At 38.4% G+C, this 16,323-nt stretch overlaps 1 protein-coding gene across 2 annotated transcripts in view; it reads left to right on the top strand.

Annotated features, from left to right (window-relative positions):
* Positions 1-16,323, top strand: part of LOC120634818 — a 66,260-nt gene that overhangs the window by 37,658 nt on the left and 12,279 nt on the right. For both annotated transcript variants that reach the window (XR_005659259.1, XM_039905641.1), the window contains exons 3-4: positions 10,904-12,092; positions 15,208-15,385. Coding sequence is in view for 1 of the 2 variants with exons in the window: in XM_039905641.1 (XP_039761575.1) it covers positions 10,904-12,092; positions 15,208-15,385 (1,367 nt within the window). In the remaining variant the exon portion in view is untranslated. The remainder of the gene's footprint in view (positions 1-10,903; positions 12,093-15,207; positions 15,386-16,323) is intronic.

Raw genomic sequence — 16,323 nt, 5'->3', positions numbered from 1 at the left:
CCACATTTGCATCAAGGTAACTCTTAAAAGAAGCGCCAAACCAAATATTGTTAGAGTAGGCTTGAAAAATAAACAAGGAAGTAAGAGTATATTTACCACAATATTTTTTACAACGTAAGTTGTTGAAATTCTCAATAATTAACTACTTTAGTCGATAATGACATTAAATTTTTTAACTCGGCATACTTCAATTCATCTACGATTGCTACATTCATACCATACCGTGTGCATCCACCAGCGCCATTGTGGAGGATTTTTGAACTGTTATTTAGCGCATACAACTGGACACTTTTTCAACTTTTCTCCCATATAAGATGACTCTCCTTACCTCTACCCTCCATAACATAGATGTATAAGAGGTAGAGTGTACACACACGGACTCACGCTTCGCCGCGCACGCCGCAAGTGTATCCTGCACGTATGTCCCAAGTAATGAAAGATGTTGGCTTTAATTAATTAATTTATTTATTAGTATTTCAACAGCTTTACAAATTACGTTGCTTAAGTTGCTTTATCTTATTACTTAAATAAGACCACATCTAGATTACAAATCTAAACTGTGAAAATAAAGTAATAGGTGTAATAAACGATCAGTTACGATATTCACAACAACATGAATGTTTGTGCGTGGGTCTGTTTGTGCGTGTGTGTATAAGTGTGCAAAAAAATGTGTTTTATTTAGAAAAAAATGTACATTAATTTGTGAGAAATTAAATTAAATTTGATAACTAAAACCTAACTACAGATAATCTTAAAATTTATAGTTATAATATTATATAGAAACGAAAATACGTACCCATAAAAAAGTTAAGAACTGAAAAGTTAAGTAATTAGAGAGTAATTAAGAATTATTTTGAGAGGCCTTTAGTCCAGCATTGGACTGTTATAGGCTATAGATGAAACTATACTAAGCTAACAGTTTATATTTTACACCATACATGGTGTAGGCTATGGTGTTGAGCTCCCACCTGTTGCTGACGTCATTTCCCTTCACCGACGCGACAGCCCTTTGTTCATGGTGTTTAGGGAGCCTTTGTTTATAGCGAAGGAGGTAGTAACAGGAAAGTAGACATTTTGGAAGATTGTATGCAGTGGCGTGCACTTAATACATGCACCAAAGTACTGCCTATTTTGGAGTTTACTCCTTAAGAATCGATTTTTATATATAAGGAGCCCGGTATGAGAAAAATGTGAGGAGTAAAATCTACTGATGAATGAACTCGTTACGTTTTCGCTTTGCGACGTTGCATGCCCCGCAATTTTGATGCGCAAACATGCAACGTCGCTTTCGTTTAATTAACTTATTTTTCCTATTTAAGTTACCAAGGAAACCGAATATTATCTAGGTAAAGTAACAAACACATAAATATATGGGACAGAGTGAGATAGAAAACATTATACATTATCGGGTATCGCCTGAAAGCAAGATACCCGACTTCTTGGGGAAGAAATCATCACTTGTTTACGTTCATTGTTTACGAAATTCCGCAAAGAAACACCTGCTTCTATCCAATAAAAGTTATGAGACAAATATTAACAATAAAACGTGACGGATATACATAATAAATTATTATAATTTTATTAACTGTGTGGGTCGACCACACGTTACGGAGTACGGTGTGGTGGGTTTAATATGTTGTTTATATGTGTTTTTAAATGTGTGCCAGTGGGTTGTCTACTTTACATGTGTTAATATTGCAGTGAGTAAGTTTCTGATAAACATAAACCGAGATCGGAGATGTGAGGTTTATTCTGTCGTGCTAATAAAATAGTTGGATATTTAATGAAACCATGTTGACTCTGCACTCGAAATTGTAGACGAGTGGGTACAGATACCTATTACTTAGGATACACGATCCAGTAAGGTACTTCCAATTTCGAGAAAGAGGTGAACCGCCGAAGCCAACTCGGATGGGCAGCGTTCGGGTAGCATCGTGACATCTTTAAGTCCAAAATCCCTCAGTGCCTGAAGACCAAGGTCTTCAAACAGTGCGTGTTGCCAGTGATGACTTCCGGATCAGTGACGTGGTCGCTAACTATGGCCCTCATAAGAAGGCTCTGAGTCACTCAGCGAGCGATGGAAAGAGCTATGTCAGGAGTATCTCTACGTGATCAAATCAGAAATCAGGAGATCCGTACTGACTTAGCTCAACGAGTCGCGAAGCTGAAGTGGCAATGGGCGGGGCACATAGTTCGGAGAACCGATAGACGTTGAGATTCCAAGGTGTTGGAGTGGCGACCCCGCACCGGAAAACGTAGGGTCGACCCCAAACCAGGTGGACAGACGACATCAAGCGAGTCGCGGGGAGCCGCTGGATGCAAGCGTGCCCAGAATCGTGGAGTTTGGAACGCTGTTGTTTTTATGCTGATGATGATGATGTTGATTATCTCAACATAACTATTTTAATATAAGATGTATCGGTCGGACTTGGAATTTGTTAGCGAGTTCGTATACCTTGGGTCATTGCTTTCGGACCATGGAGGAAGTGAAAATGACATTAGAAGAAGAATTCAAATAGCTAAAGGTGCAATGACCAAATTGACAAGAATTTGGCAAAACAGGAAGGTATTCGACACCACCAAAAAGAGACTAGTTCAAACATTAGTCGTTTCAATCTTCCTCTATGGTTCTGAGGCATGGACAGTTCGAGCGGCTGAAAGGAAAAAAAAGATGCCTTCGAAATGTGGTTGGTGTTGGAGAAGGATGCTACGTATACCACGGACCGCTAAGAGAACTAATATATCGATCCTCGAGCAGCTGCGTATTAGCACCAGGCTCTCCACATTGTGCTACAAGAATATTCTTAGCTACTTTGGTCGCATTGCTCGACGCCTGCCCATTAATATGGATAAGTGAATACTTGTAGGTAAGGTGGAGGGTAAAAGACCACGTGGCCGATCACCTCGTCGCTGGTCTGACCAGGTCAAGTCGCTCACAGGCCTGCCTATCACAGAAGCTATCAAAAAGGCCGAGGATAGAACAGGATGGAAGGCTGTAGTAAAAATCGCTACGAAGTAACTTGAATCCGGACACGACCTTCAGTAATGAAGTAAACGACGAAGAAGATAAGATGTAGCTTAGCAGTAAGATAAGATGTAGCTTAGAAGTATGATAAGATGTAGCTTAGCAGTAAGATAAGATGTAGCTTAGCAGTAAGATAAGATGTAGTTAGTAAGCCCTGGGGCTTCTTTCGCGCTCGCCACCATTCCCCCCGTGACGCCGTAGCAACCTCTCAGGTGGTTATCGGCAAGTGTCCATCCGAAAATCCGTTCGTTTAACTGAACGCGATGTACTCAGGAACTACTGGTCCAATTTGAAAAATTCTTTCAGTGTAGGGTAGCCCAGTTGTCGAGGAAGGATATAGGCTGTATATCATCACGCTAAGACCAATAGGCGAACAGCACCAATAAATAGAAGATATTTTTATATGCATTTTAAATTTCTATAATAAACGATGAAGTATCTGTTATGTAACGTTAACTTTGAACATGCAGAGGAATATTAATTATTATATATATATAATTACGTAAACTGTTTAAGTAAACATTTCTCTTTTTTTTATATCTATGAATCATGAAGTGCGAAGTTGTTTAACTTTAAATCAAACATTACGTGCGAAATGGTGGTTACGTAGTTTCTTTTTCGCGGTATATACAGAAGCCATTTCATTGAAGTGGTAAGAAATTACGGGGTATATATGTCTAAAAAAGAAAAACGTAAAAATTGTAGGCATAGTTTTCAAGAGATTCGTACCCGAATGATTTTAACGGGCTCCTAATTTATGTATTTATTTGTACAATTAATTTAATTGTACACATAACAACGATAATAAATAAATATACTACGACTTTCGGTTAATAAAATCATGTATAACAAAAGTCCTCGACAGCATTTGTCTATCTTTTAAGGTTGACTTAAACGCAGACGAAGTCGCGAGACTTCACTAGTATTAGACTGACAGACAGACAGACACGCACACGCACACAGACATCGCATTAATTACCCACCAAATTGCAACCTATAGATAGCAAATACGTATTGTATTTAAGATATATTTATACGTATTTAAGATACGTATTGTGTATTGAATTGTACATTTACCACTTTATACTTAAGAACCCATAGCAGATCAAGGGCTCTTTTAAAGATTTTGCTACGAGCCCCTCGCTTGCTTAATCAGGCACTGCATGGAATACTAGAAGTTTAGCCCCGTTTATTATTACACATTTATAATTTGGATATTATTTACACTTGTGCGCTCTGAGAGTTGATAAAGCTGTGGGAGGCTAGCACAGGCAGCACGGCTAGCATGGGCAGGAGACAATTATCTCCCCGGGGAAAGGATAAAAATTTACAACTCTCAGAGAACTGGCGCACAAGTGGAAATAATATCCAAATAATATATTTGTATTAATAAACGGGGGTAACTTCTCCTATTCCATGTTCCCGTGATTTGGCAGGTGGGCATTTTAATTATATCCCTCGTCAGGGGATATAATCGGGGGATATAATTTTTATCTCCCGCCCGTGCTAACCCTGCTACTGAAGGTAACATGCTCGTCTCTACATGATATCTGGTAACTTTATGAAATGTTGACGTCGATGGAGTCGAGACACTCTACTTCTCTTACTCATATTCTACTTAGCCGAGTCGAAACAATATGACTCATATTGTCTCGACTTGTCAACATTATAGACGAAAAATGTTTTGGCGGAATGCTAATGTACATGTGATGTTGCATCTTTCCGCGGAACCCTACGTTACCCTTCATTCCAACTCACACTTTACCGGTTATTATTTAGAAACTCCTACCTGATATTAGTTCATCACACAAATCGCCCACAGTACTCTGTGTTAATTATAATTATTCCATAACATACGAGTACCAGTAAAGTATACATTACTCATCTCTATTTAAAACTCTTACGGTTACTAACTGACTCACAAAGGAGTTGGAGCCTTGGAACGTTTTGTTTATCCATCTTTACCTATTATCTTTAAAATAAAATGCCACCAAATATCAATAATCATGTATATATAATACAACGTGTAAATGAAAACTGAAATAATACTTTAGAGGTACATTACGTACTATCTCTGAGACTAATCTGTGAAACTGAAACGCTTATAGTTTTGAGTAAACCGTTGCCATAGTTTTTACTGAAAGACATCAGACAGCCCTAACATCACAAGCAAGATTAAAATCAAGTGACGCCTGACACTTTATTAGGTACGCGTCGCATAGTGTAGGTACTATGGACGATGCGGTCTTTTATCTTTAATAGGGTTGTCATAAGTAAACAGTTTGAAATAGTTTGTATGGAAAAATAAATATGCTTCTTGTGATTCAATATTTGTACAGGGTGATTCCTTATGAAATAAACTAATGAACACTTCAACAGTATTTCGTAATTCGGTTACACGTTGTATATACAGCTTTTTGTGAGAGAGCTCGCCCGGGGACCGGATGCCGAGTATTAAGTTTAACTCTTACTCATATTTAAGTATGTTTTAGTATATATTCGTTTATTATTTTTTATATTTATCATTTATTATTTTTCTTTTTTTTTTTCTTAATTATTAACAATGCTTAAAAATAAATTGAAAAACACTATTAAAAATTTATAAAAAAAAACTTCCACCCTCCGCTTGCGGGGCTTTTGAATACCCAAGCAACCGGTGGTCAGGGCTCCAGAGTGAGGAACCTCCTCACAATACGCGCCGTTTCAAGGACTACTGCCTTCTATATCCGACCCTTGATCCAACAACCAAGCGAAAGCTTCTTGAGATGTTGGTCGAAGCTTTTCGCGAGAAGACCATTTACTGAAACGACGATATATTATATTATATTTATTATTATTAGTATTTTACGAGTAAGTGTGTAATCTTGGTTGGTGTCTCCTAATCCTAAGGTTGCCTAGAAGAGATCGCTACTAAGCGATAAGGCCGCCCTTTGTATCCTACTTTTTAAGTTTATTTTTGATGTGTCCATTGTTTTTTTTTCCTATTTGTGGTGTACAAATAAAGTGTATAAATAAAATAAATAAATAAATAAGTTTGACAGTTCTTCAAAGAACGAATGTTATTTTTAATAATTTAATATTTTATGGCGTATGGTGACGGCAGATCAGAATACAGTTATCACAAACCCTGCTCTTGCCGCGGGTGTCGTACGAGGCGACTAAGGAAATTTAACGGAGAACGGATAGTAGCGTCCTCAGTGCTATTACTACTAGCATCTACTGTGGTCACCAATCAGTCTGCCCAGAGTCGTGATTATGGGCAGGGCCCCTTAGTGGCGTTCCTAGGTTCTTGAATTTAAGCAAGCCCAGTTACCCAAAGTAAAGTACTTATTTGACTCGTCACAACTTATAAAAGTTATCTCTTCTCGTTCTTGTTTTAATGACAAACAACTTCAACTAATCTTTGAAAAACAATACGATTAAGGTCAACACGCGAATTATGATCTGAGCGCGATCGTGATATTTCAGTATAGTAGACGTACCCATAGAGCAAAATAAATATGAATGAATGAATGAATGAATACACTTTTATTGTACACCACATAAACATAAAGTAGAATTAAACTTAATTTAACAAAAAGTAAACAATTTGGCGGCCTTATCGCTACATAGCGATCTCTTCCAGGCAACCAAAGGCGTTAAAAACAGCTCAAGAAGAGAGGTAGGTGGTGCTTTTAAATAAACATGCATATATGCATACCTATATATACATATATGATATGTCATCTAAGTCATTCTATCAGCCGGTTGAGAGAGTTTCATAAATGTTTTTGCAAAACTTAAAACATGGTGTTTATATCCTCATTGCTATGTAGTATTAATTATTTAGTGGAGAAAAATTTAAAAGAGATATTTATTGTAAGGCAAGCCCGGCTTTTCGGCTTCTATGGTAGTACCGCCAATGCTTAGTTCAGAAGTTTACGATTATAGGCCTTTTATATGTGATACTATTAACATGGATTATCTTATCCCATAAGATCGAATCACATAATCGCGAAAGCACTGTGATATCACAGCACCACAAGCTGATGTGAGTCACGAGTGAGTATGTATGACTCGTTGTTAAACAGTATCTCCCGAACTTGACTGCCCGACCTTTTGACCAAAAAACGTATGCATAGTAAACATGTTACTGGCGAAGACCGCACGCTGTTCAAAGTTTATATTGCCCTGCTTCGATTTATTTACAACCGCTGCCAGCTATTTATTATTGCCAGAATATATATTTATGTATAATGTATTTAATTAAGGAAATATAAAAAAAGAAACATTAATAATTTGACCATTATTATTAAATTCAAACATTCAAAATTCATTAATTTCAAGTAGTAACGTCAAGTGACTCTACCACCGGTTCGGAAGGCACATTCCACTGAGAAGAACCGGCAAGAAACTCAGCAGATTGCTGTTTTCCAACATCATTTTTATAGTTAAGCAATCTTCAGAATTTTTCTGTTTTGTGAGAGATGAGAGAGCTTGCTTTCAAGCAGCCTTGTCACTATGGAATTCATCAATCGTGTAGTAACCTCGATTGGTTAAATGTGTTTTAATATATTGTTTAAACTTAGGTAAAGGTAGATCTAATATTACCTTCGGTATCATGTTATAAAAGCATATACCCATCCGCACAAAAAAAAATCTGCACTTTTCTCAGACGATATGCAGATATCACTAATTTATGTCCGTTTCTACGTATTATATAACCAAACATATATATAAACAATCTTTGTTTTCCTGGGATAAAAAGTAGCCCATGTTACTCAACGTAAGTTGCATGCCTGGATTCGAACTCGACCCTCCGTAAGTGAAGTGAAAGTCCTACCCACTGGATTAACACCGCTTAATATTTTTAAGTAGTGAGTAGATTTATATTCCTGGGAAACATCGACTTTGCCCACCGTGTGAACTTCGTCAGTAACGTAAACCATACCTTATATGTAATCCATTGTCATGTACATGAGTAATAAATGTTTGTAGCTACCTATATTACATCGTTTTAACGCGCTACTTTGTCCGTAACATTCAAAAATTTCGAGTTTCCTGTTTTAGTGATTGTAAAAGGCACTGAATTCCTGAATTTTCTGTGGTCCCGTGGGAGGCTTTTTAATGTTTTTCGACATAAAATGCATTGGTAATTAAGCTTAATTTGCTACAATCCGCGAAAAAATATAATTATATATTAATTATTATAATTTCTTTCTAAATTACATGGTATAAAACAAAGTCGCTTCCCGAAGTCTCTCCATCCATATTTTTTTGTTCCACTACAAGCTAGCCCTGACTGCAATCTCACCTGGTGGTAAGTGATGATGCAGTCTAAGATGGTAGTATGGTCTTTCGACATCAACAATTTTACAATTCATTCATTTATTCATTGTATATTTTTCTATCTCGTGGGAGATGAAAGCGGAGTTTTCGAGCAAACTTGTCATTAAGGAATTGATCAATTTTATAGCATCTCTCACCATGAGGTGAGATTACGGTCAAGGGCTTGTAGTCAGTGGCGTGCATAGATGGTATGCACGGGGTATGCAGATTATTCAAAATGAAATAATCTTTAGTACGAGTTATAAAAAACCTACCAACAGGAGCCCTTAGTACTTTGTAGTGATATTTAGAAAAGTATTACATTAAAAAGATGTAGAAAAAAAAAAAAAATTCAAAATTCATTTATTTCAAGTAGGCCTAATACAAGCACTTTTGAAACATCAAGTCTGTCCGTGTGTAGTGACTCTACCACCGGTTCGGAAGGCAGATTCTATCGAGAAGAAGCCGGCAAGAAACTCAGCAGTTGCTCTTTTCCAACATCAAAAATGTTGAGTACTTAAGAGTAGCGGAGATTTTGTGCAATCCTATTGGTTAATATTTCTCCGTTTCTCGGCTCCGCTGCATCGCTCCGCGCCGGTGGACTGGCAGCCTTACATCCCATGCAAAATTAAAATCATGTGACTCGGGTCACTCTATTAGGTACGCGTCGCGTAGCGTAGGTAATTTGCGCGTGTCGGTCTTTTATCTTCAATAGGGCTGCCATAAGTAAACACTGAGAATGTTTTGACTTTGATTTTTGATTCACTATTTGGAAACGAAAATTTATCCTTATGCACCCTTCAACAGTACTTCGTAATTGGGTTACACGTTGTATATTCACTAGCGGTTCTTCGCAACTTCTTTCGCATGTTGCATACAGACTTATTCTGATAACTTTGTCCTGATTTGCTGCCACGGCGCTTCATCATCATTTACCTTAAGGTGAGAATTCAGTCACGGAAGGGCGGCGAGTGGAATACAAAAAAAATTGAAATTAAAAACATTTTTATAAAATGTGATTTCGGGTCACGAAGCGACGCACGAGTTACGTCACGTTAAAATTTAACCCGATTCGCACTCCATATCACACGTACAGTTACTTAGATTGGAATGTAACCAACCACGAGCCGGCCGGACGAAGGTCAGTGAAAGTAATTGAAGGCGTATCGTCACAAATACGACTAAAATTTTAGTTCGGTTCAGGAACTATTAATTTAACGAGTTTAAAATTTTTTTTTTAAATATACTACGACAATACACACATCGCCATCTAGCCCCAAAGTAAGCGTAGCTTGTGTTATGGGTGCCAAGTTGACTGATGAATATTTTTTAAGGATTGTATACATAAATACCTATAATATACATATAAACACCCAGACACTGAAAAACAGTCATGTTCATCACACAAACATACGAGTATATAGCCTATAACCGGTTATATAACTGGTATATATTTATATATATATATATATATATATATATATACGGTTTATATATTTTTTTTCAAAAAATTCGAAATAAAATATTTTTGTGTCGGATAGTCCATTTATCCGGGTAGGTTATATAACTGCGACCAATAGGAGCGGAGTTCTTGAGATTAGCGCGTTCATCCAAACAAACACTCTTCGGCTTAATAATACGAGTAACATGGATAAAGCTGTGATAATCCCTCCCTTCTATTAGGGAGGGGGCCTTTGCCTAGCGGTGGATCAATAAAGGCTGGGAATGAAGTTGATTGTGCTTTTTTTTTTTTTTTTTTTAATAACGAATTTGAAACCTTTACGGAACGCAGTGTAGGAAATGAGTGTCTAAAATCTAGAGCGTATTCGCTTTACGGAATATGTTGTGCGGAAGTCAGAATTGAGTGATTATATAGAATTGTTAATTGTTCACTATTTTTTGTGTGCTGCCACTCGCCTTGTGTATTCGTAATTTTGGTATTAATACTAGCTGTTGCCCGCGACTTCGTCCGCGTCAATTACGGTTTAGAAACAGAAAATTCAGGGACAGAAAATTAAAAAAAAATACCTCACGTAATTTATGGACCGTATGGAATTTATTTTACGTTTTTAAATATAGCACTCACACAAAAACTGGACTGATGATATGCACTTCAAGTGCACATAGAATTGACAAAGCGTCCGCGTCATTTAAACTTAGTTTGACAAAAAATTCAGCTCACCGATAAGTGTACGGTGAGTTTTTCCTAAAAGCTGTGGGTGAGTCATGGAAGATATCGATGTCAGGTATCTTTTTGGATAACTCGTTGTGAGATGGGATTTAGTAAACGGGATATGAATTTTTTTTGTGGATTTGCAACTTCTTCTATTATAAAAGCGAAAGTTTAACCTTCCTTAACGCGTTATCTAAATATAATAATAAAAATAAAAATCATTCATTCATTTGCCAGGCGTCCCGTGACGGGTCACACATTTTTTTTTACCTCTACCGCCGCAGACAAACTATTTGCGTGCACTTATCTAATAAATAGCAAATTCAAATATCTATATGCATTAAATATGTACTAATGTATAAAGCAAACTAAACTCACACCCATCTCTCTTGTTACAGGACCTAATACCTCCACAGGACACGGAATCCTACTTACTGAAAACCCAAAATGCTATCACCAACCTTCAAGCCAAGCTGCACTCTTCACGGAACGCAAACATCGCAAATATGTCCACAAATATCACCAACATTCCGAACGCACTCACTACAAGCCTCCTCAGCGAGAAGACCTTGGTCTCAAGATTGCCATTGTCACAGCTAAGTAGGTCAAACTCTCTTAACTACCGCTTAAGGAGAAAAGACACCTCGGGCGATAGCAGTCCTTTAAGGAGTCCAGGGCATTACGTAATAACAGGGTCATCGAAAACACCGGAAACTACGAAGGTTCTAATAAACAAAGCATCCAAATCCTTGGACCAGGAGACAAGGAACATACGCCACGATTCAAACATGAATAGTCCAAATTCGGATAAAGGTTTGCTGAGCAATAGTTCAGATGACAAAACCCTTTCGAATAGGCCGCAGTATGACGTAGAGGCAATACTTTCGCCACACAGAAAAACGCATACGCGACACAGATCGTTCGATAGGAATCCAATTGAGATTACGAACGATATGAATTTAAACAACGCGAATCAGAACGTATGCCTTAAGACTGTATTGAGAAACAACGCCTTGGAGGCCAAAACCTTTAGAATCGACCCAACACGTTGCCAAGGTGATATCAAGAGAATTCACCAAAGGGTCTACAGTGACAGGGCGAAATTTAACGCCCCAGCTTTCGGTAGCTCCATCAAACGCTCGAGCTCTTTCAACACGGTCAGTAGGAACAATAATGTAGAACCGAGATTGGTATCCAGAAGATCCAGTGGGCAGTCAGAAGAGTATAAAGATTCTGATGAGTCAGATAACGGTTCGTTCGAGAAATCTCAGGATGCTAGGTTTAAGAGGCCCTTGCATAGAGGAAGAGTGGAGGTTGTTCCATCGAACTCCCCGAGATGTCCGAACACCCCGGAAATGCAGAGGAAGTTCGGACCGGGGTTGGTTAGGAATTCCGTGAGGGTTACCAGCAAGGAGCGAGGTTTGAACACCAGGATGTCAGAGCCCCCTGTGTCCAGGGAAGATAGGATGAAGCCAGCTAATCATCAGAGCAGGAGGATCTCGGAGCCGACAAGGCAGGCGGTTTTGAGTAGACTGTCAAAATCAAGGTCATCCACTAGGGAGGTTCATCCGAAGAGTCAGGATAAAGGTAATGTTATTTTTCATTTATAATTTTTCGGCCTATGTCTTTTGTTGAATTTTATCAAAATTTGTTTAGCAGCTTAGTCGAAATGTCAAACAACATAGACAGAAGAACAGTCGTTTTATTTTAGTCTATATTGTATAGATCGGATTCTACAGCCTGTAAAATCCGAGCGACACCAAACATCAAATACTAGCAGTCCCTCACGACTTCATCCGCGTATAAGTCATCCTTGAAATATAGACATATGCCGTCGCGGACCTTTTTTTTAGAGCTTTTAAAGTGGAACAACTTAGTCGTACATGATTTTATCGAAACTTTAACCGATTACGCAGCGCACGCAGCGGAAGCTCTCAAAAAGAAAAAAAAACACCCCTTTGATTGATCTGATTTTGAAACATTCTTCATTGGTGTTAGGCTCCTTTTGGCCTTAGATAAATGGACTATCCAACACTGAAAGAATTTTTAAATCGGGCCAGTAGTTCCTGAGATCATCGCTTTCAAGTAAACAAACAAACTCTTCAGCTTTATATATTAGTATAAGATTTTGTTCTGTTTTATATCATCACTTTGCGGGCTATTTTGAAATATCTAATGCGGCTAGTAGGACTAGCCATTGTCGTGGCGACGCACACCATTTTTTTTTTTTTTTTTTTTATAATGAAGTCACCATTTCCGTCTTAATGTCATAATTACCTACCGCCAGTTATTGTCGCTGACACTTTTGTCATATCCCGTTATTTGACGCGCAGATTAATGTATAGGTTTGACGGCCGATTGGGGCAGTTGGCAGCGACCCTGCTTTCTGAGTCCTAGGCCGTGGGTTCGATTCCCACAACTGGAAAATGTTTGTGCGATAAACATGATCGTTTTTCAGGGTCTGGGTTTTTATCTGTATATTATAAGTATTTATATGTATTATATTCATAAAAATATTCAACAGCTATCTTAGTACCCAAAACACAAGCTACGCTTACTTTGAGACTAGATGGCGGTGTGCGTATTGTCGTAGTATATTTATATTTATTTTATACTAGCTGTTGCCCGCGACCTCGTCTGTGTTTGATTTTGTTTTTAAAGTATTGAGTATCGCTAAGCCTTAAATGAGGGGTTTGCTGCTGTACACTGATGAGTTCTGTCCTCTATCTCCTACCACATTCATCAGATCTACAAAAAGTTTGGGCAAATTTAAACACATATAACCTCTATAGTACAAAAATAATTGTTTAAATCGGTTATAATTTGTCGGAGTTATGGTGTCAAATCGTGAAACACTTTCATCCTCTCTCCCAAAGGAACCGAGCTTAATGTCGGGATAAAAAGTATCCTATATTACTTCTAACACTTGCAAGAATATGTGTACAAAGTTTCATGAGGATCGGTTTATTTGTTTTTGCGTGAACGCGTAACAAACAAACTTACATTAACATTTATAATATTAGTAGGGATTTAATTATTGTCGCCGACACTTTTGTCATATCCCGTTATTTGACGCGCCGATTAATAGGTTATACGCAATTCGATTGTTAACTCGTTATCGCCGATGTAATCGATAAGCCGTATCGAATCGATTACGCTCAAGGACCATGGTGCGAGTGCTGAAGTGGCGGCCATTGTCTCGAAGCCATTGTTAAATGAAGGCAGTTCCTCGTTATTATTTTTGTTTCGTTCCGTCAAAATGGCGTTAAATCCGTTAACATTCACACTAACTATATTGTAAATGTGAAAGTGTATTTTTTTGTTTGTTTGTCTTTACTTTACGCCTCAACCAAACAACCGATCGAATTGATTTTGGCATAGAGTTACTCGTAGTTGAAATTACGGATAGTAACATGTTATGATGATGCCTGATTTTGACGGCCGATTGGCGCAGTGGGCAGCGATCCATCTTTCTGAGTCCAAGGCCGCGGGTTCGATTCCAACAACTGGAAAATGTTTGTGTGATGAACACGAATGTTTTTTAATGTCTGGGTGTTAATATATATATTAAAAGTATTTATGTAAAAAATATTCATCAGTCATTTTCAGTGGCGTGCACAGGGTTTTTACCAGGGTATGCATAAAGAAGGAAGATGGCATAAAATTGAAAATTCCTTCCCCTTTATGAGTTATACAAAAATTGTAGGGTATGCATTGCTTTTGTGCATGTATGAAGTGCACGCCACTGGTCATCTTGGTATCCATAACACAAGCTAAGCTTACTTTTGGGCTAGATGGCGATTTGTGTATTGTCATAGTATATTTAATTATTTATTTATCCCGATATAACAAAAAGTATCTACATGTTCCAAAAAAAAAATGCACTCCCCCCGGGGTTATAGGTGGTAAAATAGTACGTCGCCGTCCACCACGCTGCCCTAGTGCAGACTGGTGGATAACATCCATCATCGTCAGCATCTCCATCATTATATCAATCGATTGACGTCTACTGCTGGACGTAGGTCTTTTGTAGGGAGTTCCTAATACCACGGTCTTGTGCCGCTTGGGTCCAACGGCTTCCTTCGATTCACCTGATGTCATACTTCCATCTCGTCGCTCTACCAACGCTGCGTTTACCGTTGCGAGATTGCCATTCCATCGCATTTGGACCCCAACGTCCATCGGTTTCCCGCCTATTGCCACTTCAGCTTTGCATCCGTTGAGCGATCTCCGTAACTCTGTTTCTTCTCCGGATCTCCTGACTTGATTACGTAGAGATCTCGTAGTTGACTCCTCTAACATAGCTCGCACTTTCACTTTCACTTTCGCACAGTCATCACACACGCACTGTTCAAAGACTTTGGTCTTCAGGCACTGAGGCATTCAGGACGAAGAGATGTCACGGACTTTAATATTCATCATCATCATATCAACCCATTACCGGCCCACTACAGGGCACGGGTCCCCCCCCACAATTAGAAGTGGTAAAGGCTGTAGTCCACCACGCAGGCCCAGTGCGGATTGGTGGACTCCACACACCATTTGAGAACATTATGGAGTACTCTCAGACATGCAGGTTACCTCACGATGTTTACCTTCACTGTTGAAGCTGGTGATATTTTATTTGCTTAAAACGCACATTACTTTGAAAACACGTTAGCGTGGGCATTCATCGCTTTTACATCTGCTATTAAATTTCCAGGTCAAAAAAAGCCAAGCCAACACAGATCGTCGTCAGCGCTCGCCTCGAAGGAATTGGAGTTCTCCAACTGGAAGAAGAGAGCATCTTACGATCCGATGAAGGCGGCGCAAGAGGGCAAGAAAAGACAGCAGGCAGTACGCAGGCCTGATTGCAACAAGGATGATCTCAGCTCTCCCAGGTATTATTCGTTTAAAGGAAATTGCATACAATTCTACAATAAACTACCAATCGACATCTCGGAGATGTCTCTTAAAAAGTTCAAAGTTTTTATTAAACGTAAGCTTATAGATAAGTCCTATTATAGTATAAAGGACTACGTAATCGATAAAAAAGCTTGGGTGTGAATTATTGCTCTAACCAGTTTGCTCTTCTAATAATTTTAAATGACATTGTGAGATGGTGATAACAAAAAAAAACACCCGGCTAAGTTTGTTGTGGGCTTCTTCTTAGACCAGGACGCGTTTGGAACCCTCGTAGCTTTAGTTTTAAGGTTACGAATGTGGTTATCGCCATCATCTCACTACCGTGTAATTCTTATGTATGTATTCTTAAAGTGCCACCTATGGACCTACTTGAATAAAGATATTTCTGACTTTGACTTTGACTTTATTTATTATTATTTTTTAATTACACAGACACTACTAAAATTAGTATTCTTCGCATCCCGAAACTCACATGAGTTTATTCGGACGCTGCACATTCCTCTGAAATCTAATAAGTTTAAATATATACAATGTCATATTTTAACCATTAAAAAGCAATACAAGCAATATAGCCATCGCGTCGCTCAGTAGATACGAGCGACCGGTTTGACCGGTTTTTTGGTAAAAAAATATTCATGTGTTAGTGTGTGTGTGTGTGTGTGTGTGTGGGTGGGTGTGTGTGTGTGTGCGCGCGTGTGTTTGTGCCATACTGCTGAACAGATTTTGATCTTGTATTTTTTGTTCAAAAGGTGAATTAGTCGGGAGTGTTCTTATTTCTTATGTTTGATGTAAATTTTTCCAAGGAAGCCGCCATCCTTGAATGGCGAATTGTGTTACGCAACTCCCTCACTACTATTTTTCTTTTCCTGTGTAGTGTAGGTAAAAACGCTTATAAAAATTATAAAAAGTATTT

This window comes from Pararge aegeria, chromosome 25, assembly GCF_905163445.1.
Source record: "Pararge aegeria chromosome 25, ilParAegt1.1, whole genome shotgun sequence".
Lineage (NCBI taxonomy): Eukaryota > Metazoa > Arthropoda > Insecta > Lepidoptera > Nymphalidae > Pararge > Pararge aegeria.
The sequence above is the reverse complement of the archived record's forward strand: the minus strand, read 5'-3'. Positions and strand labels throughout refer to the sequence as shown.